Source organism: Paroedura picta, chromosome 8 (genome assembly GCF_049243985.1).
Source record: "Paroedura picta isolate Pp20150507F chromosome 8, Ppicta_v3.0, whole genome shotgun sequence".
Taxonomy (NCBI): domain Eukaryota; kingdom Metazoa; phylum Chordata; class Lepidosauria; order Squamata; family Gekkonidae; genus Paroedura; species Paroedura picta.
In genome coordinates this window covers 66,357,581-66,381,799 of record NC_135376.1, presented here as the reverse complement: position 1 = coordinate 66,381,799, position 24,219 = coordinate 66,357,581, and the positions used below count along the sequence as shown (strand labels likewise).

General features: G+C 41.5%; 1 protein-coding gene across 20 annotated transcripts in view; it reads right to left on the bottom strand.

Annotated features, from left to right (window-relative positions):
• Positions 1 to 24,219, bottom strand: part of JAKMIP3 (Janus kinase and microtubule interacting protein 3) — a 144,257-nt gene that overhangs the window by 50,645 nt on the left and 69,393 nt on the right. For 5 of the 20 annotated variants that reach the window (XM_077350141.1, XM_077350144.1, XM_077350148.1 and 2 more), the window contains 11 exons: positions 15,280 to 15,495; positions 13,245 to 13,364; positions 9,484 to 9,630; positions 8,737 to 8,868; positions 5,933 to 5,968; positions 5,366 to 5,425; positions 3,901 to 4,029; positions 3,416 to 3,544; positions 2,029 to 2,112; positions 997 to 1,059; positions 33 to 131 (listed from right to left, as the gene is read on the bottom strand). In XM_077350141.1, the coding sequence (XP_077206256.1) occupies positions 33 to 131; positions 997 to 1,059; positions 2,029 to 2,112; positions 3,416 to 3,544; positions 3,901 to 4,029; positions 5,366 to 5,425; positions 5,933 to 5,968; positions 8,737 to 8,868; positions 9,484 to 9,630; positions 13,245 to 13,364; positions 15,280 to 15,495 (1,215 nt within the window). The remainder of the gene's footprint in view (positions 1 to 32; positions 132 to 996; positions 1,060 to 2,028; positions 2,113 to 3,415; positions 3,545 to 3,900; positions 4,030 to 5,365; positions 5,426 to 5,932; positions 5,969 to 8,736; positions 8,869 to 9,483; positions 9,631 to 13,244; positions 13,365 to 15,279; positions 15,496 to 24,219) is intronic. The other 15 variants (XM_077350145.1, XM_077350147.1, XM_077350150.1 and 12 more) reach the window with 5 other exon arrangements.

Below are 24,219 nucleotides of genomic sequence, written 5' to 3'. Positions count from 1 at the left end.
AGACAGTTTGAAAACTCGGAGCTTTTTCTTACTTCAAGTTCTAATATCCTAAATTCCAAGAGCTCGTTTTGATCTTTTGCATCTTGAACGTCATGCTTTAATCGAGCCTCTTCTGCCTCCATTTGTTTTATCTAGAAAAGCAAAGAAAGAAAAGCAATCACTCCCTTTTCATTGTTTTGTGCTACTTCCATCAGCTTCTCTCATTAGGACTGTTTACACACTGGAGGTTTCATGTTGGGCTGCAGGCTGGAGTTTCAGTTGTGGCAGGTTGCCCCACCTCTTCCTGCACCCACACGGGGGAGCATTTGGCCCGGTGCACCTCATCTGCTCCTAATTTATGCTTATGCACGGGAGCTGGGGCAGTGAAGTGCCCAGTGTATAAACAGTCTGACTGAACCACAGTTAAAGAGCTTGTATAGCAGCTGTGAGGAAACTGCAAACTCTCCTGTAGAAATCATGCTTCAGCCAGCTGGTCTCTCAATATGCAACCCAAGCTAAGAGACATTCAGAAGTAAATCACAAAAGTATGTTGGTTCAAACTTAGCTTATGTGTTTTTATGTGTTTTATTGACTAGGAGCCTCCAAACTTTTTGAGTCTGGAATTCTGACACTGGGTAGTGAGCACAGCCACAAAATGGCTGCCACAGGATGTGAAGCCAATGTGAAGCGAATCACATTTCAGAATTTCTGTTTAGCAGGATGCCTTTGAAAATGAACATATTGCTGAAAAATATTTTCTTGCATGCACACAGCTTACCTTCAGTGTTGCAGTAAATATTCTTGTGCTGTGGTGGTAGCTTCTTCTGAAGGAACTTTAACAATAGTTTTTTCACGGCCAATCAGAACTCCAGTATAAGCCTGGCTGGGCAAGAAACCCACCTACCTCTCTTCACTTTCTAAAACGATGTGGTGGGTGTTAGGAAAGGTGGCAGATTCCACAGGCCCCACAAGTACCATTTTGGAGACCCCGGTACAGACATTTAAAAAATGAGATACCTTGTCAACAAGCTCCTGGTTTCTTCTGTACAATGCTTGCTTTTCTTCAATCCACTTCATGTCCTTGAAAAATAATATACTGTTGTTACAGAGCGAGTTGGTAGGAGGATCTATAATTAAAAAATGCCATACAAGGCACAAGAGTTCACAGGTAGAACACAGTGTGGGGGCTCTTCTTGCTGACTAAGCTATAGCAATGTTCAGTGCTAAAAAGACAAAATACTTTAAAAACTATATGAGACTTGTCTCTTCAGCAGTGGGAACAGTGGCAATGAAAACAGAACAATTGCAATGAAATAAAACAACAATGGAAAAATGCAATGAAAGTTTTGAGATGAGGCATGAATTCCTTTGGAGTCTTTCTTCAGTTAGCAATATCTCCACCAAAAATAGATGGAAACTCCAATGTAAATTGTCCCCTGGAGTTGCTATTGCCATATCAAGGAAACTGAGGCAAATCACAGCTGTAGAAGTAAAGGGAGGATTTTAACGCAAAAACATCAAGGGGGAAAGGGCTACCTACATCCCATGACATGATCCACATCTGAGTGCATCCTAGGGTTGCCAGATCCCGGCAGGGAGTGGGGTGGGGGGACTTACCAGGAATGGGAGGAAGGCACAGGCGTCCTTGCCCAGCAATGCAGCAACATCACTTCTGGCATTCTTGTGTTTGGCAAAAACTGCTTCTACCATAAAGTTTTTGCCCCCAAAACCAGAGTATCACCAGGTCATCACCCACATAATGATGCCACTCCAACACACACTGCAAGTGTCATTTCTTTGTCATTGGTGTCATCATCTGAGCTTGCCTCCTGCTCTTGGCAGGTCCCCCTGCTGGCCAGCTGACTGGCAGGTGGGGGGCTGGCAACTCTAATGTCCCCCCCCCCAAGTTTGCTGTGGCTTTAAGCTAACACAACAAACACTTAAATATCTTATATATTATGTCCCTTTTAATGATCATCTAATTTTTTTGATAAATTTATTGCAGTGAGGACTGCATTTCTATGATGTTTTTATCTCACAGTTCAGTACCTGTCCTTGCTCAGCAAGTGCTTTTTCTAGATCCTCTATTTGAGCTTGGGATCGGTGGATTTCTGCTTGAAGCTGCTCACGAGTCTGTAGGATGGGATTGAAGAAACGTCAAACTTTCTCTGATAGCTATAATAAATACAGTACAGGGTTATTCATCTGAATGGCCTGAAGGACACTGTAAGCATCTCCCATATCTGGGATTATGGAATAGCATAGGAGATAAACTGATTCTACCAATTTTATGGAATTTCATGTGATCTCAAAGAATGCTGATGGGGTTGCAGAATTTCAAATATTTAAGCTATTCTATTAAGAAAATACATGTAAACTTAAAAAAAATTGGGGGGGAGAGAGAGAAGACTTCCATTGTATAAGCTTAATATTACAGTTTTTCCATATCTCCACTCTGGATGAGGTATATGAAAAGATAAATGCACCAGATATGATTTTCTTCCCAGTAATAATCTGCCACTTCAATGCTAGAGTGGACAATAAACATAGACCATAAAGTTGAGCCTCACATCTCAGCTGGTTCAGATTGTGCATAATGAATGCAGAGCAGTAACATCATAGAAAGTTCAAGAGGCATATTCAACTTCTCTACCGCTCTGGCCAGAAAGCTAAGGTGAAAGAAGAGGAACTGACAGATGGGCTCCTTACCACATAAACATCACCCTCCCTAGGCATAAACACCACCAAACCCCCTAGGATAGGCAAGAGTTCATTGGACTCTGCTCAGTCTCCTGAAAATCACTGAGAACAAATCCAGGAGACTTTAATAGGATATTTTAAATAAATCTGCCCTGCTTCATTCCAATACTTCCCATTTCACTCTGCCTCTTCCCTGGAAGATCCAGAGCTCCTTACCTCTTCATTCCTAGGGCTGAGGCAGGAAGGTATATTTGCTTATTTATTTACCTTTTACATCCTGCTTTTCTCCCACATGGGGACCCAAAGCAGCTACATCACATTGTTTTCCTTTCCTCTACCTTATCTAACTTCCATGCCACACCAGCTCACAAAATAGCTAGGTGGGTCGTAGGGTTGAAGGTATTCCTCTGGAACATCTTCATTTAGAGTTTATAGCCCAATTTCCAATCCCTGTGTGTCACAAGGAACTGGGGCCTAGATACCTCCCAGGTAATTCTGGTCTGTTGATATTATCAGGGCAGTTCCCATGTTCATCAGAAGAAGCCCTGTGATATACCAAAATATGTACATAGGTCCTTCACGAAGATAAACCTAAGAGGTCAGTTTCAAGAATATTTTGGTGTTCTACACCATTGAGGAACTATGGAACTATAAAAAGTGAGCTGTATGGGTAAAATTGGAGAAGACATTACACAGATACAAGCCTTTATTGTCATGTAATATAAGCCATGTAGACCTTAACTTCTCGTTCTGCATCCAACGTTCCTCCAACCTGTTCTTGCAACAGAGCATATGCCCTTTGTAAGGCTTGATATTCCATGGTCAACTGTCGGAATCTCAGTTCTGTTTCTTCTTTTGCCATGCCCTGGAGTGGGACGAGAAACATTTTACAGTGAACTGTATATTACAATCCAGATTATTATGATGTATATCATGATGGTACATATTATGATGCACACAATGATCTGTATATTATGATCCAGACAAATCAAAGGCATTTGTAAAATTAACATTTTGGCAAATTTACACAAACTAGTTCTGATTGCAATGGGGTTAACATGATTTCATGAAGCATCTGTCCTAGCACACCCAATGCATGTAGCTAAAATAAAGGGGGGGGGAAGAATAATTTTAAAAAATCTTTGATTCATGAATGAAAAATAATACTTCCCCCTTATAATGGAATGTTCCCCAGACTGATTAAAGATGGGTTTTTATTACCTCTTCCAAGTCATCATCAGGTGTACAGGGGGTTTGATCCGTTCGATCAGTTTGATATGAGATAGAAGAGCCATCGGATTCAAGGGAAGCTTCTTCATCATACCCGAAAAATGTCTCCACCACCGGCTTCTGACCGAATAGCAATGTGTAAGTGCAAGTAACAGAAATAAGCAAATGCCTTCCCCACAACCTTTCTAGGCAGGTCTCATCATGTCATCAAACTCTCACAACACTACTTTAAAATCCCACCGGCTGGGAGAAGCACTAATGCTTAAGAAACTTTGCCATATAAAAGATACATCATAGTAAGCATTGCTGATCCATCAGACAGACTCTATGGTGAACTCTGTCTCCTGATCATCAACACATTTCAGTACTGGATCTGATGAAAAGGACACTGGTCTGCAAACTGGGTGGAATATTAATCCCAAAATAAATAAATGTATAATAAATAAGTACATTCTGCTGGTAAATCTGGTTTTGTTGCAACAGATTAATACACCTATCCCCTCTCCAACATTTCATGCATGCTGGTAAACCAACTGAAGATGCAGCCTTCCTTAATATATAAATATAATCAATGAAAATTAATGTCATCCTTCTACCATTGCTAAAAAAGGAGCTTTCTCTACATAGCAACACTACATAGTTTGTGGATGATTGTGTGTTTTGGGTTTGCTTCTTTCAGTAGAACCTATGTACACTGGAAAGTGAGCTCTAAAATTCACTAAAAGTAGTGCTTTGTGATAGAGATTTTAGGTCTTTTGCGTTAACACCTTGCATGCAATAGTGCTGTCAGTCTTTTGCTCCCTTATATATTTAAGAAACAGCCTCCTGGGAGGAGACTGTCCAGGCCCACCCTGATTGGCCCTCCCCCTCCAGCTCCCACCTTCCCTCCTTGCCTGCTAGAAGTCTTGTGGCTGCAGCCTCCATTGTTGCCCACAAGGAAAGAGGCAGAGACAGGGCTTTGTGGCCCGCAGCTACGCTCCTGCTAGGAGGGAGCTGGAGGGGAGTTTGCGGCCTCCCTGCGGGCTGCAAAGCCCTGTCGTCGCTGGGGGGGGGGGCTTTCCACTCCTTTAGCCCACTTTGCAGGTCAAAGGGAGCTGCGGCCACCCTTTCACGCCCTCCTGCCTGCTGCCCCTTGTTAAAATGGGCTCCGATGCTAGTCTTTATATAAGGTATCAACTGGCTACATTTAGAAAATGTTTGTTTGTCTACTGACAGCAACTAGACATGACAGCTAAATGAAAGTTCCTTGGTGCCAGGGCTGATTATTCTCAATGTCAGGAGCTCAATGCAAAGGACGGGGAGGTTTGTTGTTTGATGTTGTTTCTGAGCTCTCTGGAAACACCTGGCTGATTGCTATTGGAAACAGGATGCTGGACTAGGTGGAGGCTGGGTGTGTTCAGATAGGTCTCTTGTGACATTCTTAGGGATGTATTAACCATTCAGCTTATTCTTTTACCTTGGGAAATTTGGCAAATTTCTTCTTTTGTTTCCTGTATCTTAATAGCTTATCACGTTCCTGCAAAAAAGAAGCCATACACATTTGCTTGACCTCAGCAAAGGATGCCAAAATGAAAAAAAGAGAACAAAATTCAGCAGTTTACTGAAGTAATTATCATGTAGTGTCAAAATATATATTTTCAGGAAGAGCCAAATTGGAATTGAATTTAGCATTCTGGTTGGATAAATAATTTGTCATGCAAATAATCATAGATCATTAGCACAAAAAAGATTCTTTTGAAATTTTGTGTTATCTTTACTCTGACGCTTCTGCTTTGTGGAGAGATAAGGAATGGGAATTCTGATGCTGTTGCCTGTGATTAAAAGCCTTGCACAAAAATTGCTCCCTGAATATTAAACAAAACAGACGGGGAAAAATCCCTCTTCTCTCATGATATAGCTGCTAACTAGAATCACTTTGCTATTAATACACAGAATCATTACACATTACAGCTGTGCTATAGGAACACAGGGAGATGTAAATTATTCCAGACAACAAGAAACTTTCAATTCATTTGGTACTCACTATTACGCTCTTCACATAGCCAGCAGTTTCTAGGGTCTGTTTGAAAAGAATGAAAACAGCATGTGAGATGTGAGTGTACTTCATTTTGTTTTCTCCTGCAGCACATCTTCTGCAATAGATATTACAGCTTTTTATTGTTGTGTTCTTCCAGTGGTTTGGATCCAAGCTCCCCTGTCCTTGCCTAAGCATAAGGCACAATGCCTGCACCAGAGATCTGTTATTTCTGTGGATTTCTCCCTATGGCTGCAGCCTACCCCTATGATATACCAAAATTAGGTATTTCTCATGCCCAATGTATATATTTATTTGGAAATCTGATTTGCTGTCTCTCCACAGCCCTGCTTCAGGCAGCTAATGCTTAAAACAACACAACAAAAACATGAGATCACAACTATCAAAAATTAGCCATGGAAAAACAAGAAGCCACTATATAAAATCAGAACTAAGATTGGCAGCATGCCTTCTATGGGAGGAGAAAGAAAAGAAAAATGGCATTCTCCTTTAGTGGCAAGAAGGTGGCAGTTAACCAAGTGCCTCTCATTGCTAAATGAAACACACAGACCCCTAGCATTGTCAGATCCAATTTGAGACACTCCTGGAAATTTGGGGGTAGAGTCTGGAGGAGGAGGGATCTCAATAGGGTACAAAGATTCCTGCTTTTACACCCAGCAGCCAAAGTGTGCTCAGGCTTAAGCATCACCATCATTATCGTTAAACATTATAAAGCTCAAATTGACAACTTATTCCCTGACTGATTGGCACTCCCTGGGTGTGTGTGACCAATATAGAGAGAACACTCTGTCAATAAGGGCCAACCAGTTCAAATTGCACTCTACCAATTAGGGGTAATCAGGTCAAATTGCATGCACACAACTCATACCCTGCCTGATTGGACCTTCCTGGGGGCATGCTGCTAACAGGGAGAAAACGCTCTGCCAATGAGGGCCAATCAGTTCAAATTGCACTCTGCTAATGAGGACCAATCAGCTCAAATTGCATTCAGGCAATGTACTCTATACCTGATTGGTCCTCTCATAAATATTCCCCCAATAAGAGATACCATCAGCCAGGAATTACCTCTTCCCTGGCAATCAGGAGAGAAGTCACATACAGGAAAGGCTGATAAAGGATCAGCTTTCCACCTCCAAATTCTTGCTAGTTTCAGAAGTTTGATGGGTGGAAGAGGAGCTGGCTTCAGAACATGCCCTGCTGCCAGTAGGTTGCTCTGGTCTCCTGGCCTTTTTCAACTCGGTGGGCATGAAGGGTAGAGTGAGCTGCTTCCTGGCACAGCCCTTGCATGCCTTTTGGAGGTGGTGCTGTGGGAGGCCCAGAAACAGCCCTCTGGGACCCAAGGCAGCCAAGAAATGCCTCTGCCCTGGGAATGTTTACTCATGAGTAAGTCATGTGAAGTTTGCAATCTGAGAAGGGAGGAATACTTTGGAGGTAACCATCAAAGGCAATTGTAGCAGGGAAAATAATGCTGATGTGGGTGGGACTTGGAAGATGTAGACTTTTCTTTTCCACATGGATACTGTCTTGGTCTTGCTGCAATCTTTCCAAGACCCTCACAACAAAGCAAATCTGATCTTTGCAGTCTGGAAAGGAGCTTTCATTCTGGGGTCCCACTTACAGGCTTGCATCCCTGAACAGTGGCAGGGATGCCAGCCTGTAGCTGGGGCCTGGAGATCCCACCTCTGGGGTTTCTCAAACCCTGAAGAATATTTCAGAGGTTTGCCAGTGGTAAAAAAGTTGAGAAAACCTGACATAGAGGCAATAATTGAGAAACCTTCTTTAAGGTTTTTGCCAACCAATGTTTTCATGTTTGATTGTAACAACTGTTTTTTTATTTACTTTGATATTGATGGGAACTCAAGAACATACAGACTGAAAGGTTTACGAATTACTGGATGTTTATTGTTATGAGCAATTACTGCCACACAGCATTTCTCTTTGTTTCCCACCTGGAGCCTGGCATCCCTGCACCTCCATGGGATCCAAAGCTCCCTTTCCCAAGTGACCCCTTTCTCCAGGCTGACTGATCTCTGTTGCCTGGCAATGACCTGCAATTCTAGCAACCCCCTCCCAGGTCCTAACTGGAGATTGGCATCCTGCAACCTCCCTGGGGCACAGTGCCACAGAGTTCTGCACTCCCAAGCAAAGCCTTTCACCTCCAGGAGCCTGGAGATGAGTTGTCATTACAGAGTCCCCTGGGGAACTGGTCTGTATAGTCTGCAGATGACCTCCAATTCCAGATTTTCAGGCAACAGCTGGAGGTCGGTGACCCATGCATCAGGAATGTTCCTAGAGGTTTGGAGGCAGGGCCACAAGAGTCCAGGGGTGGGCAAGAGCTTTTGCCATGTAGCCAACCCCCAGGAAGGCCACAGTGTAGGTGTGCATCCTAGAACCCATTGTTTCCTTGGATGCAACAGGCTTTGCCTCTAGTCAAACACATAACATGCGAACTACAGAGAATGAAGGACATTCTGCATTTCCTGGCAAAAGGTGACTAGTGGGCCGGTTGGTTTCAGTTCATGGTACGGAGTGGGGCATGACAAGACAGCGAGCCCCATAAACAAGGTCCCTCCTATTTGAAGCACTCTTACTTTTAATCATCTTTTCCCATTCCCCTTTAGCCTGCAGCTATTATTTTCCCCTCTCCTCTATCTGTGTCCCTAAGAGCTTGTTGAGGGCTATTTTCCTTTACCCACAAACCCAGTTCAATCAGTGTTTGTCCTCCCAGAAATGAAGCAAGGCTCTAAGGCCTCAAAGGTTGCCCCACCCACTGTGGGAGAGACTTTCCTTACCTTTGAAAGTTCATCTATGATGTTTTGCTGCTCCATAATTTGTAGCCTAAGAAAGTCAACCTCTCTCTCATCTTGACTGTGATCGAGGTCATTCAAAGAGCTTGGCCTTCGTATTATCCTCACCCTTTGCCTCTGAAGGGAAGTTACAGAACAAATGCCAAGAGACTGGTCAGAGGGGTATTTCTACACATATCATATTATGTTCTATTTAGGCTGATGAGCAGGGGGTTGGACTTGATGGTGTTCCTACTCTATGATTCTAGATGTCTGCTCAGATATTGGTAAGTCACTCCATGTTTTTCATGAATAAACTCATTTTGAAAATTAGATTGTGATTTCTTTCTTGACCAACAGGATGCTGGTGGCTGAGTCACAGGGTGAAAGGATTAGATGCAAATGGCAGAATTCATAACACATTTATCAGCAAGTTCATGTATGCTACCCTTCCAGTTTGAATAGAAATGTGTTTCTCTATCCATATGAATGGGGAACACGGCTGCCAAATCAAGTCTCAGAAAATTCTGCAGATTTGGGCATGATGCCTGTGTACGGAGGAGTCTGGGGAGAAATTCAATCTAGAAATTATGATATACCATAGAGTCTAGCCTTTGAAGTTGTCATTTTCTCCAAGGAGACTCCTTTGTCACTTTTAATCCTGGGAGGACTTCAGGCCTTAGCAATACTTTGCACAATCAGATAGAAGCAAGTCAGAATAAACCTTCAACACCCTTCTGAATGAGCACTCACCATTTCTAAATTCTCCTGTGTAACAAATTTTAATTTATTCTCCATACGACGCAAGGTATGGGACAAATCCTCATTCTTCCTACTTAGTCGCCTGTTTTTGTCTAGCAGCGGTTTGTACTGACTTTCGGCTTCTCTTAAACGTTTCAGCTGGAAAAAGAACAAAAATAGTATTAGGCGCAGAAGTAGCTATTCTGTTTGCTCTCCAAATTCACAGGCATTCAGGGGGGCTATTGCTGGCATTAGGGAAAGCAAATCTATGCTTACCCTGCAAGATTCTATAAGGTCTCAGGGACCTAAACAGGCTGATTTGCACACAAAGTCTTTAACCTGGATGCTGTTGACACTCTATGTTCCTGGAGAAACCTTGGTCTTTATTGGCCTAATTTGGATTCTTCTCCCTTTTGGTTAATTTACAGGTATATTTTTGTGGATATATGTAGAGCCCCCTGCCTCATACATGGGTGACCTAGTTTTGTTGCTTTTCTTATCATGATATCTTATCAGCTATCTATCTAGCTCAGGCAAGCCTGGTACCGTCAGAACTTGAAAGTTAAGCAAGGCTGGCCTTGACTAGTATTTAGATGGGCAGACCTCCAAGGATTTGGGTGACAGTTCCTCCAATTGAACACTATAGGTCATGATCTTGAGGCAGGACATGGCAAACCACCTACAAACATCCTTTGCCTGGCTGCCAGACAATCCTCGTATATCCTGGCTACACTGCATACATCATATAGTAAATCTAACTTGTAGACATGATGGCAGACTGGGGACCTGGAGGGAGGGGGGAGAAGAAATAACCTTCCCCCTTCCCCCTCCAGGATTATCTAAGCAACTTGACCAGTCTCAGGCTTGCCATGCACATGTCACTGGTGAGGCGTAGCACTTCCACACATGACTTTCCATGAATCTTGTTTAGACTCTGCTGTAGACCTTATAAAGTTCAGCATTTGTTCCCACTCCATTTCTGACTCCACCCCCTTCAGGTCACTATTACATGTGCTCTATTATGATGCATAGCTTGGTCTTGTGAGTGTATGTTTTGACAGACCCAGGAGTAACTCATGAATTGATGAATTACTCCTTGGGCATTAAAATATTGGGTCTGTGACAAACCTCTTATGGTTCTGGTGATCAGCATCATGTATGCTTGAGCTTTCCTGTTTAATCTTTATTCAAGACATGAGCTTTTGTGTGCATGGACACTTTGTCAGTTCATGTTTTATGTTCCACCTAGTAAGAATGATAAAAATTCGTTCACAAATAATACAACAGTTTTTGCAATAATCCTGAGAGTTTTAAATATATGTATTTGCATTCAAGTGACTGTCTCTTGCTGTCAGAAGGACATATCTGCTGGTAAGGAAAGGCCTTCCACTATCTGCCTGACATAGAGAATAACCTTCCCCCAGGCACAATTTCCTACACTGAGGAACTGAGGGGTACTAGGAATAAAAGGGCCTCTGCATGGTGATGCTTTAGAAATTTTCCCTAATCTCAGTTATAAAAACTATAGAAACCTGGGGAGGCAGCCTAGAGTGTCAGATGAAAGTGATATTGTATCATCTCCAAACCTCCCCCTTCTCAGGTATTCGCCAAGCGTTTCCAAGGCAGTGTTGGGAACCCTAGACAAGGTGGAGGAACAAGCCCTATACTGTTGCAGATGCTCATGCAATACCCAACACTGTTCTTGAGATGTGCTCTGCACCTCAGTGACAGTGTGCTTTCTGGATTGCATGAGATGCTACAGTGGGAGATGGAGGCAGGGAAGTCCTGCTTTTTGATGCCTAGTCCACTTATTTAATAACAGGTAGCATCTTTTATTTCAGGTGGTTTAAAGTGTATGGACAGTGAGCATACTTCCACAATTTACGTTATGGATGAGGAGTTGGATTACTTCCATAGAGGACATACAACTTGACTGTAGCCAAAACATGGTTCGCATTTTGATCTTAAGAAACAACCATGTTTTGTGATTCGCTTTAAGATAAACCTCTATTTTTAAAGGAGTGAAATTTGTATCATGGAGAACATTCAATTGCAGCCCTGGAATATTATGAAAGAAAAAGGAAAGGGTGGCTTTCCTCCTAGCATTTGCCTCATTTCATATGCAAACCTCATAAGCAATCTTAGATTATCTTGCAGGCCCGTTGCTCTAATGTCCTCTATAAATTCAGTATATATGGATTTTTCCAACATGCCATCGTGCTTTATTGCACTGGCTCTGTAAAATATATGCTTTGCCCCAGTAAATGCCATTAACTATCCTTTAAATAGGATTTTATATGGATGTGGTAGCACTTTAAAGAACTAAAGGGAGGAAATACTACACTAGTATAACTCGAATAGAATTACATCAGGGAAGTCTAGCCTGCAGCAGTTTCATTGGAGGCCCGAGTCCAGCCAAAGGGAAGCACTGCTCAGGTCCATTGATTTAACTGGGAGAGAGTCAAGCTGAACAATCACACTGAGATCAGTGAGGTGTACTAGTGGCTGGAATCCACGGCCAAAGTAGAAAAAGGCATGGCCCCACAGATCTGAGGCAAGCTAACTTTGGGAATACCACAACAACACACTTCCTTTTTTAAAAAAAGTTCTTTCCTGTTTTCTTTTAAAATTATTAGTGACCCCCCCTCGTGTCTTTCAAATAGAAATGCCCTAAATTATTTAGTATGTGGGTATTTCTGTGCCATCAGTTAAAAGTGTTATAAGCATTTCAGTATTTAATCTATATGTTACTGTCACACTTCAACTGATTAAAGATAGATCTTTAATACTGCAGGTGGCCTTGCCTGGAAAGCCCAAGCTAGTCCATTGTTGTCAGATCTCAGAAACTTAGCAAGGTAGCCCTGAGAAACCAACTAAAGCCAAGGTCATTGCACAGAGGCAGGCAATGCCAAACAGGGTTGTCAGCTTCCTGGTGGGACCTCATCTCCAGACTTCAGAAAAAAATGTATGCTTTGGAGAGTGGACTCAATGACACCGTACTTCACTGAGTTCCCCATCTGCCCCAAGCTTCATCCCCAAGTCTTGAGGAGTTTCCCAACCTGGCTCTGGTAACCTCCTCCCCTCATTCCCCTCCAGTGGCCGGGAAGACCTGGCAATCCTAATGGAAAACCATCTCTGTACATAAGGTGGCTGTGACCTGATTTTTTTTTTTTTGGGGGGGGGGGATTCTGTATGTAATTGTAATGGCACATTACAGCCAACTTTCTTTGAAATAAGGCAGACCTTTCTTATGCTCCATCTGTTTATATCACTGGACAGAGCTCTGTCTGGTGCTCATATTTTTATGGAACAAGGCAGTGGAGAAAATGATAACAACATTGCTTCCTAAAATGATCCTGAGAAATCTATGAACTCTTTATTGCTGCAACTATTTTCTGACTGAATCATTTAAGCTTTAAGCACAACTGTTTAAACACAACACAATTGAAGCATTATCTTAAAGCCCTGCCAAGTGCTCAGAACAGGTGATTTTTTGGATATACTACAAAGGAGAAAATCACTTGAGCAAAATAAGAACCCCTTTTCACCTAAAAGAGATGGATGGGGGATGCTGGGGTGGGCCCAACATATACACTGACTGGTTAAATTTGATTAGCAAATATAAAAAGTCATTTTACAGCCGTTCTGAGTACTTCAGTGGACTTAGGAAGGAGTAGGATTGTAATATAAGTGTATGAACAAAATTCCTCTGCAATTGCAAATCCTGGTGAAAATTTACTTTATGAAAGGATGCAAATTGCGGGCTTTCGTACCAGCTCATTCCGTTCCTCCGACAATAAAGCATTTCGGTCCTCCAGTTTCCTGATGATTGCACTTAGTTCAGCTATTTTCAATTGGAAACGCCGGGCATCCCTTTCATCTAACTGCTGTTCCTAAAACAAAGAACAACTGCAAATAACTGTGCATGGAGAAAACATGTGTCAGAGTTCTTTACAATCCCCCATCTTCTTTCCTTTTTTTTGGAATCTATCCCTTTCTGACTCAGTACAAAAAAGGATGTAATCTATGCCTTAATAGTGAAAGATGAGACCAACAGAAATTTCAGAAAGGAGATGTGGAAGGGAGTAGGTGAATGCAAAAAAAAAAAAAAAGAAGAGAAACGAATGCATATACAAATACAAAGTCACAAATGTTGTATTTGGAAATGTGAAAGAAAACATTGGAAATTAACTGCAATGTTTCCTAAGCACGCCACTCTTGAACCTGAATGTTTTAGGCAGGTGAGTTGTTGTCAATCCTTTATGGTAATGTGGTGTTTATAAATACAGAAATACACAATGTAGTCTGTGTACGCCCATATTTTTTCACATGGATTTAACTGAACATCTAAGTGGTTCACTTGAACGATCATGGGATTGTTTTAATCAATCCACAATTGAAAATGCTTGACGCAAACAGAAAATGAATACAGATAGAAGGTGTCTTCATGTTTAGAGTGAAAGAACAGTTTCATTATATTAACATCTCCTCTTAGGGTTTTTCCCCTTCATTATTTTAGTCTTTATGGAGACACAGGGAAACAAATCAATAATCTTTTGGCCCTAAGGAAACTCAATTGTGCTGGGCTTCTTCATTCAACAGGTGCAGGAGAGGCTTGGAAGAAAGGATAAAAGAGAATTTTATGTTAATGTTTTTGGGAAAGTCTACACCTTAAATTAAGCAGCACTACGACCCATTATGCACGGGGGTTTTAGCGCACATTCGGGGTGGAATGGCGGCGACTAAAATCACGGATAACGCACGGAGCCGGCTGCAACCGGCTGCAGCTTCGGTGCATGCCGCCGAAAAAGCCGCGTCAGTGAAACGCGGAAGAAAGCGCAGCTTCCGGGTGACCGGGGCGCAACCAGAAGCGGCGCCCGGATCGGCGCGTGCATAATCGGTTACTCTGGGTTTTGCCGCCGTCGCGCCCCGCCCCGTGTATAACCAGTATGCGTCGCGTCTTCCCCCTCCGCGTTTTCCATGTGACCCGAAATCGCCGTTTCGGCGGCCGTGCATAATGGGCCTACTACAAAGAAATCTTGATGAGGATCAACAATGAAAAGAAGTTGAACGAATGTCACAGGCACAAAAAATCTCTGTCTTTAGCAAATTAATACAGAAGCTGGAAGAGCGGCATAGTTACATAGAAACCCAGTAAAAATGGAGAATTTAGATTTAAAGGACTAAGAAACAGCATAGTATGGAGGAAATAGCAAACAGACTGTTAGGTTCATCTCTCATTCACTTTTTTAGAACAAAGTTTGAGTCTAGTAGCACCTTTGAGGCCACCAAAGTTTTATTCAAGGTATAAGCCTTTGTGTTCTGCTGCTTCAGACCAACATGGCTACCCACCTGAACTGCTTTTCTAGAGCACTGACCATTACTCTGTGGGTATCAGTCATGATGCCGGAGCACAGACTGTGCTGACATGAACATGTTACTCCTTTACTCCACCAGTAAAATCTGTTTTACACTTGCTCATGACAAATGAGGGGGGGGGGGATCACATCCACCCATTAATCAGTTAGACATACATTTGCAAAGAGAGCCTGCAGAGAGAAGATTTCAAGCTGTCAAAATAAGGCAAGTGTTTGAGAGAAGTCAGGTTTACAAAAAGGTGGGGGAGCTGACATTTACTAGCAAAAAAATAATGGAATCAAAAAACAAAGGTAAAATGTGCCTGGCAAAATTAAACCCCACTGTTTTTCTCTGTACAATGATTGGGGGGGGGGCCTTGCCAAAATGTGCACTCACTCATCAAGATTTTTGGCATATTTGTTTTAGGCAAAACCACTAGAAAGTGCTTACAGGACTTCCTGATTGTTCTGAAGTGTCTCCTGCACCACTTGCATGAGGAAGTTCCCGCTTGGGGCTGCTCAGATGCCGGTCAGCCTCTCTGAGCTGGGAAAGTTGTTCATCTAAAGCCTCCTTTTGAAGCTGAAGTCTCTGAGCATGCCCGGCTTGAACCCCTAACTCTCTTTCCAGCACGTAGACTGCTCTGTCTTTAAATTTGATCTCCTCCATCTACAAGGAGAACAAAGTACAATCACATACACGCATGCATGTTACAGTTCTGCTGTTGCCATAGAAACTGGCAGCATCCCTGCTAGCTGAGCATCTTAGAAGGTACCCCAAGGTAAAATGCATCATTTTCAGTTCTGTAGATTCATACCCTTGGAACACTAAAAAGCAGAGCCAGCTTTGGAAAATCAAAACATTCAAAAGATTTTGACAATTAGGAGTTGAATTTCTATATCCTGCTTATTCTCCCGTACATTAGCCAAAGATAGAACATTTTTTAACTAAAGCACTGTTCTGATAGCACTGTACATTTTTCAGAAGTGAAAGCCCCCCTCCCCAATAAGGAAAATTCCATAGCTCCTGAAAGAAATCCAAACTTTAAGCATCAATGAGTTTTAATACGGAAAGGGTGACTTGTGCATATCTCATTGTTCAGAAGTCTCGACTCTGTAGTTCAGGGTAGAAAAGATTTTGTTTGCTTAGTGAAAGAGTTTCAAGTTGCTGATTCACACCCAAAAATTAATCATGAAAAAAACACTGATGTGACTTTTTAAATAAAATACACAATATTGATATGATCTCAAGTAAAGATTGCCACTTCAATTCCATAGAAACATTAGGTCCTTCTTTCCTGTATATGATAATATACAAATGTTATTATAGCCATATATTGCGTAAGGGGCCCTGACCTGGATGGTCCAAGAAACCTTGATCTCATCAGATTTTGGAAACTGAGGAGCATGGTCCTGGCTAGTACTTGGGTGGGAAACCACAGAGGAAGTCCAGGATTGCTTTGCAGAAATGGGCAATGGCAAATCCCCTCTGAAGGTCTCTTGCCTTGAAAACCCTACAGGGTTGGCATAAGTCAACTGTGGCTTGACAACATTTTACACCACCATTGCAGAAGCGGGCTAAAGCTAAGAGAGCGGTTGTCCTACAGTCTACCAGGGAGTGCAAAAAAGAAGTAAAATTCAAACAAGACTTTCCTGATTGACAATTCAGGCCAGGCTCATATCCATTATGAGGAGGTCAACAATAACAACTAAAAACATTTTTTTCAGTTAAATGCAAGAAAAAAACAACATCCCCTCAATCTCTTTCACCTCCCCTCCTTAAAAGATGCCTACCATTCAAACACCTTTGAAACCCTGGCAAGAAGGCAGGCCTTGCAACACTTCTTGAAGATCTCCAGGGAGGAAGCATCTCACCTCTTCAGGGAGACCATACCACAGAGCCATTGGCCATGAAGGGCTTTAAGGGCCATAACCAGCACTTTGAACTGAGCTTGGAAGCAGAATGACAAGGTAGCCATTTCAAAATAGGCAAGATGTTCCTGGCATAAGGTCGCCAGCTCCGGGTAACTGGTAACTCTAGTTAAAATCCAAGCTAAAAGCTGAATATTCACTAAAAAAACAGTGACAACTTTGAAGCTGAGTTCAGTTCTTAGGCTGTGCAGACCTTTGGCTATCTCCAAATAATGATATGAAGTCTGAAAACTGACCCTATGTGAGAAGGCATATGGTGAAAAGAATCCTTTCGTTCATAAAGTGATGCTTTCTTTTTTTATTTGCATCTTGTGTATTATGAAAAAACTTACTTTGTAAGTACATGGGTGGAAACTGTTATCAGGAACACAAGCAGGTAACCAAAATATAGAGCACCAGCCATTTTTTAAAAATTATCAATAGTTATCAAAAATTATCAAAACATTATCAATAGTTTCAATACAGATAAAAAAGAGGAAAGTAGAATCTAAAAAAAAGCATACAGAGAACAAAAATTTCCAGTTGTTCATATGTTGACTGGGCAGCAGCCATCTGTAACCAGTAGCTGTATGTATGTATGTATGTATGTATGTATGTATATATGTATATATGTATATATGTGTATATATATATATATATACACACACACATACATACATACATACATACTCTGGTGAACTTGCCACCATTGTGTTCCTGGCCACCGCTGGAGAGCTGGTTAATGCAAGGGGGAGGGCTGGCTGCACTCTCCTCTGGGCTGGATGCAGGAGGGCTTTCCGGCCCACCGGGGGGTGCAGGGGGGGAAGAGCTGTCTCCACTCCCCCCTCTATCTCTGTCTTTTTCTCTCTCTTTCTTACCCTCTCTTCATTTACTTCTCTCCTTCTCTTAATTTCTATCTCTTTCATTCTCTTTCTCTCTGTAGTCCTCTCTCTGTCTTTCCCCCCTCTCTTACTCTCTATATTTGTCTCTCTGTTTTTCTTTCTAACTTTCTAACTTTCTTTCATTCTACCTATATTTCTTCCTATCACTCTTTCCCCCTCTTTCTTATCTCTCTCTTTATCTTTTTCTATCCTTTCTCTCTCTCTCTCTCTGCTGTTTTTTCCTGTCCGCTCATGCTAGTGCCCATTGTATCTGCTACAGTGGGCTTTAATTGTAGCTCTTAGATAAACTGACCAACTTTAAGTTGTTCTGATCATTGTTATCACACAGAATCCATGTTTCAGAATTTATAATAAGAAATTCTACATTGCACAGAATAAACTAAATGTAAAGCAGGAAAGAAGGAGAAATTACCCTTCTGGGAATCTGTTGTTTAAACAGAATGCAGCAAGAATTGGATAATGTAGAAACAACAAACTGAGTTTGCTGTATTGCAAGTGGAAAAGAGAAGACAGGCAGGGATTTCAGCTGCCATATTTTCTTCCTATGGCAACAGAAGAAGCAAGGGAGGTGCTGATGGCACTGCAGATGAAAACAATACAAGCTGAGATAAAATGTAAAGCATCAAATCAGTGGGATGCAGCTATGGATTACTAAAATTGTTTCAAGGCATAGGGTGTTTACCAGGATAGAAAGATAAATTCACAGGTTCGACCTGTAATTCATTCACCTCAGAAAGATTCACCTCAGAAAGTAATCCTAAAGATCCTGCTCAGATTTATTCTGCAGTACTTCCTCCCAGAAGAGTGTTCTTAGGGGTGCACTGTCAGTGGCATTAAAGGATAAAGTTGAAAGGGAACTAAGCTATGTGTGAAAATCAAGCATAATAGTCAAGGTAGAAGAGTCTACAGATTGGGTTGATCCAACAGATGCTGGGGAAAGCCTTGCAGTGTCCAGATAAAATTAGGAACAAAGCAATTGCAATATTTTGAGTTTCCTATTGTAGAAGAAGTCATGATATAATGTTTTTAAAAAGAACAATATGATGCTAAGTATTTGGAGTCAGTACTGGATTTTGCCAAGTTCAGCCAGATGACACAAAAACAGTTCTGCCTGTGTATACCTCTTCAGCTCCAAGATGTAACAAAGGATGACAGGGGGGAGGGGCTTGTCTTGATGGTGGCATGTGTTCAATGGATGGAATTCTGGTATGGAGAAAGACCAGCAAAAATGATGAAATGCTAGGAAATTACTTCTTCGACCCTAAAGGGAACTTGTATTTTCTTCTGGTTAATTACTATTTAAAATAAACTGAAATATGTTTCCTTGAGGACACCCTAAGCTAATCAGTAAAAGTACATTGCAGTAGTGCAAAACATGGTACACCAGAAGAGACAAGAATGAGAATGCCCCACAATTTTGTCCCAGAGACAACAGTATAGTATTTTAAAGAATGGGAAATTCATATTACATTGTCTATTACTTCCATAATCCAATTACATGGGGAGAAAAGTTCAATTCAAACAGTTAAGAAGTTTCTGAAGAATTCTGATTTGGACTTCAAATAACAGTTTCTTTGTCTACAAGATTGTGGAATAGCACCTACAGAAAGGACAGCATCATCTGAGCAACTTTGTTATGACCTATTCTGGAAAAAGAGACAAAAGAAAAAACCATTACTTTGACAGACAAGCAAAATTTTCACTTTTTTATCATGTGAAAGTCCTATAGTGTGACTGTAAACAGAGTTACATGGGCTTTGAAGGAGGCAACTCTGTTTAAGACTGCACTGTAGTTTGCAATCTAATGAACTTGGGAGTGAGCTCAACTGAATGCACATGGTGTAGTCTTTAAGAGCAGCAGACTCCAATCTGAAGAACTGGATTTGATTTCCCCACTGTTCCACATGCAGCCAGCTGGGTGACCTTGAGCTAGTCTCAGTTCTCTTAGAGTTGTTCTCAAAGACCAGCTCTCATATTGCTCTCTCAGCCCCACCTACCTTACATGGTATGGAGACACGAAGGGAAAGGTGTTTAGAAGAAGAGTTGTTTTTATACCTCGCTTTTCATTACCCAAAGGAGTCTCAAATCAGCTTATCTTTTGCCTTCCCTTCTTCTCCCTGCAACAGACACTCTGTGAGGTAGGTGGGGCTGAGAGAGCTCTGACTAGACTGCTCTGTAAGAACAGCACTATCAAGACTGTGAGGAGCTCAGGGTCACCCAGCTGGCTGCATGTGGAGGAACAGGAAATCAAAGCCACCTCTCCCAATTAGAAGCTGCCACTATTAACCACTACATCAAGCTGTCTGTCTGTAAGCTACTTTGAGTCTCCTTTGAGTAAGAAAAGTGGGAAGTAAAACAACCTATCTCTTCTTCTTCTCGTCCTACTTCTGAGTAAAGATGTACAGAATTGGGCTGTCAGATAGCATTTCTCAAAATGGAATTTGGAAACTTTCAAAAGTGACAGGATGATGGAGCTTTCAACAAGAAAACATGACGGTATATTTTATTTCCTCTGATACACAGACACATTGGCTTGTGTTCCCATTGCAACATGGACTACGCCATTAAAATAGTTTTTTGCAATCTGGAAATGGAAAGGGGAGAGGGCAGGTGCGAGGGTGTGCAAAACGCTACTGAGACTGTCACATGTTTCTTCTTTAAGACAGGCTTGCCACAACAAGAAACGGGAAGCGGATTCTCCCACTTTCTGTTATCCTGGGGAAATGGGGATAAAAACTCGCACCAACCCATGGAGAACCACAGGTTGTTTCCAACGTCATGAGGAAACAGCATTAAAACCCACAAACAATGAGAGGTTGGGTAGGGTCAAATTTCTTGTGCAGAAATGGTGCCTGCCAGTGTTAGGGGGGAGAGACCTGCAGTGAATCAGAAGCAGTATCTTTGAATTGGCCTTTAGGATCCATAGAGCAGTGGGACATGATGCTTAGAATGGTGAGGTCTCTTTCTCTACAAGATGTCCCTAACAAACATTTCTGCTAATTTCCCCTATGTGAATGGTGCCTAGTATACTGCATAGGCACAAGAAAAAGTGGAGGATTAGGCCCCCATTCCTTTTCAAGAGCCAGTTTATAATCTGGCAAAATGGGTTTAATTTCCTGCTTCTTCATATGCAGCCAGCTGGGTAACCTTGGGCTTGTCAAAGCTCTGATAGTGCTGTTCTGACCAAGCAGTCATGTCAGAATATCTCTCAGCCTCACCTACCTCACAGGGTGTCTGTTATGGGGAGAGGAAAGGGAAGGTAATTGCAAGCTGCTTTGAGACTCCTTCTGGTAGAGAAAAGCAGCACATAAAAAACAACTTTCTTCATTTATGGAAAAGGGCCTTCAGCAATTCCCCGTTTTCCTTGGAGCTGCCACTGAAAGGAGCAGGGGTGCCGAAGCCTCTTCTACAAGCACAAACCATAGTCATAGTTTGAATTTGGCACCAGGCATATGGGAAAAGAAAAATAAACCCTGCGACTCACATGTCACTGTTGGGTGGCAAGTTAAGACCCCATCTGTGCCCTTTGTTAGTTCCTGTTTCCAGTATACAGAGCACAGCAGATGGCCCTACTCTCAGATCCCATTTTTGTCATCACAACCTTTTGATTCCATGGATAGTTCTGAAGCAACTTTCTTTATATTAATTCATCTTTAGAGTGATAATTCTGTCTGAACATTGGACAAGGATGGTAGCATCTCCTTTCATTTTTATACGAAGATTATTTCCTAGAAGGGGAGAAGTTTGTGCCATACTTTGCCCCTTTCCACTGCCTTCTCCCTGGTCAAAATTTGTCACTGCATTACAGAATCTCTCAAAGTATATGACAAGTACATAACAGGGTCCCTTGGTGTACTTTTAATACCTAAACTGCAATATTCCATTTACTTCTTACAAAAACTCTTTTATTGAGGTATGGAGGAAATTAACTCAGCATAACTGAGAAGAAACCACTACTCAATAATTGTCTTTTAAAATATATGCAGCAGGCAGACTCCCTCTCCTGTTGTTATTCCCCACCCCTGATAATTTGAGAAAAACTGGGGTGGGGGTGGTGTCAATGGTGATAGTCTATGGATTTGCCTCAGTCACTATGGCAATGGCTACAGAGACCAGGTGGAATCCTAGAGTATCACTTGGAAGTCATGGCATGTCCATTAACCCTCCATTCAGAAGTGACATCACATCCTCCATACCACTCTAGCAATATTCTCAATCTATGTTTTTTTTTAAAGGCCATAGACCTTGGGGAAATTCCAATTGTGTCACTCACAAGTGATGCCAACTTCCCCTGAAATCCACCCTCCCCATATCCCAGTGCCCAAATCTCCCATCTTTTGAACTGGGTATGTTGACTGATGTGTTTGTCAGAGGATCTGCCAATACTTTCAACAATGTGAAAAGATGCAGATTAAGGCCCATTGCAAGCATATTGGTTAATGCACTTTCAATGTACTTTCGAAGTAGATTTTCCTGTTCTGCACACTGAAAGTGTATTACCCTACATGTGCAGAATAAGCCTAACAGTGTTAATTTTCCAGAAGGAACCATTTAAAAACACCTGCTCCTCTGGACCTGAAAAAAGAGAGGGCACTTTATAGAAAACACAGATTGAGGAAACTTTATAAAATTTGAGATTGTTTTGACATGCACAGAGCCAGTTTGGTACCTTAAGGGACAACTTAATCAACCCAGTAATTTTACACTAATATTGATCTTATCATTATTCTTCCCAGAAGACAATTTAAAAACCACAGTATTACACTGTTGTGGGAGGCAGGGAAGTAAACACAGAAATACAAAGTCACCTTTCAACCAATACTATAGCTTCCCCTGTGACAAAATTGTCACTAATGCATGACATACTGTAAAGGTGATCAGTGGGTAAGAAAATCTGGGGGCAGGAGCATAATTTCCTCCACAAAGTTTTGTGTTAACATGGCCCAGAGAAAATACCAAACATGGTATTTCAAAAACAGCTTTCACAAACAGACAACATACAAAAACATACCAGCAAGAACTGGAGGGCTGGGAAATCTTCTCTGAAATAGCAATGACATTTATTTATATACTGCATTATAATAAGAGTGGTAGAACAGACAGTTGCTATTAAATGCATTCACGCACACACACAAAGCATACAAACATATTTATTTTTTTAATGTCATGTCAACTTGGGGGGTCTGCCTAATATAGGACATAACAAAGAACAGCCTGGTATGCATTTTCCATGAATTGTATAATAAAACCGCAGGCAAGGGGGGGGGAGAGATAGAGGAAAAATCTGTTAAGCTAAATTCCTACTAATAAAACAACAAAGAAATTCTATCAACAAACAGCATTTAATTTAGGGAAGAAACACAAAAGAAAAGAAAGCTCCATATTACCTTTTCCTTACATTTTATACCTGGGAAGAGAAATAACTGTGACTCTTTTGCCCTAATACACCCACACACACAATCTTTCCCCATCTGTTTTTTAAGTCAATGAATGAACAACATTAACCTATTTCTAGGGTAGCAGTAAAATCAATAAAACACACACACACGTCTACACACTTACTTTTACAGCCTTTTTGCTCCATACCATCCACACAAAGGAGAGGTTAGAGTAAAAAAGGGGGCTGCAACTCGCTGGGAGTGCTGTGTCAGTATCCAGATGTGTATCCCAAAAAGACTAGTTTGCACGTTTATTTCAATCCTGCAGAAAGCCAGGCTAGCAATGTATCACATTTGCATAGCGCCTGTCTTAGAATTTTATCCAGTTACTTTTGATAACAGAAGGCCGACTTGTGAAACACGGTCTATGAATATACATGAGCAGAGTATTGTTTAACAGCATGGATGTTCCCCACTTTCTATTTAGCAGGTTGTCTCCACCATGAATGCATTTTAATTAATAAACAGCTTGTGAGCAACGTGGCTGCCAATTATTCAAGCTTAGAGCCATGAAATATGGGGATTTCTTTACTTTCCATCCCTCCTTGTCCAACCGTCTGCTATAAAATACAATTTCTAATATTGCTTTTAGCAAACCAGTGGCTGAACCTGCAGTTGTTATTTCTCATACTGACTAAAAAACAATATGTAATTTTTAATATGGAATAAGCCACTTACAAGGATTGCAAAGAAAATATTGTAGCAGAAGGTGTGGGAAAGGGATAAAATGTATGCTGAATTTTACATTTACATCTGGATCCAAAAAGAAAAAAAACCCTCCCTGAAAGAGGTTTTAATTGCAAATAAGGAAATCCATGCCTATCATTGGCTAATAGATGACCTCCAGGGTTCCTTGCAGGCAAGCTGTCCTGGACGTCCGTTTTATGTAAGGCCAGCAATAAATGACCTGTCAATCACTTACAAAAGCAAAGGTATCTACAGACCCTAAAATTAAAAAAAAAAAACAGGAAGCTTTCTCCAGCCAATATTTATTTATGTTTTGATTTATATACTGCCCCCTCTCAGCAGGGTGTACTATTGTCCACTTGATCTAATCCATGAGGCTCATCTTGAGATGGAGAAGGAACGAAGGAAGGTGACTAAAGATATGTACATACATTTTTGCTGGTCATTGATCGTATT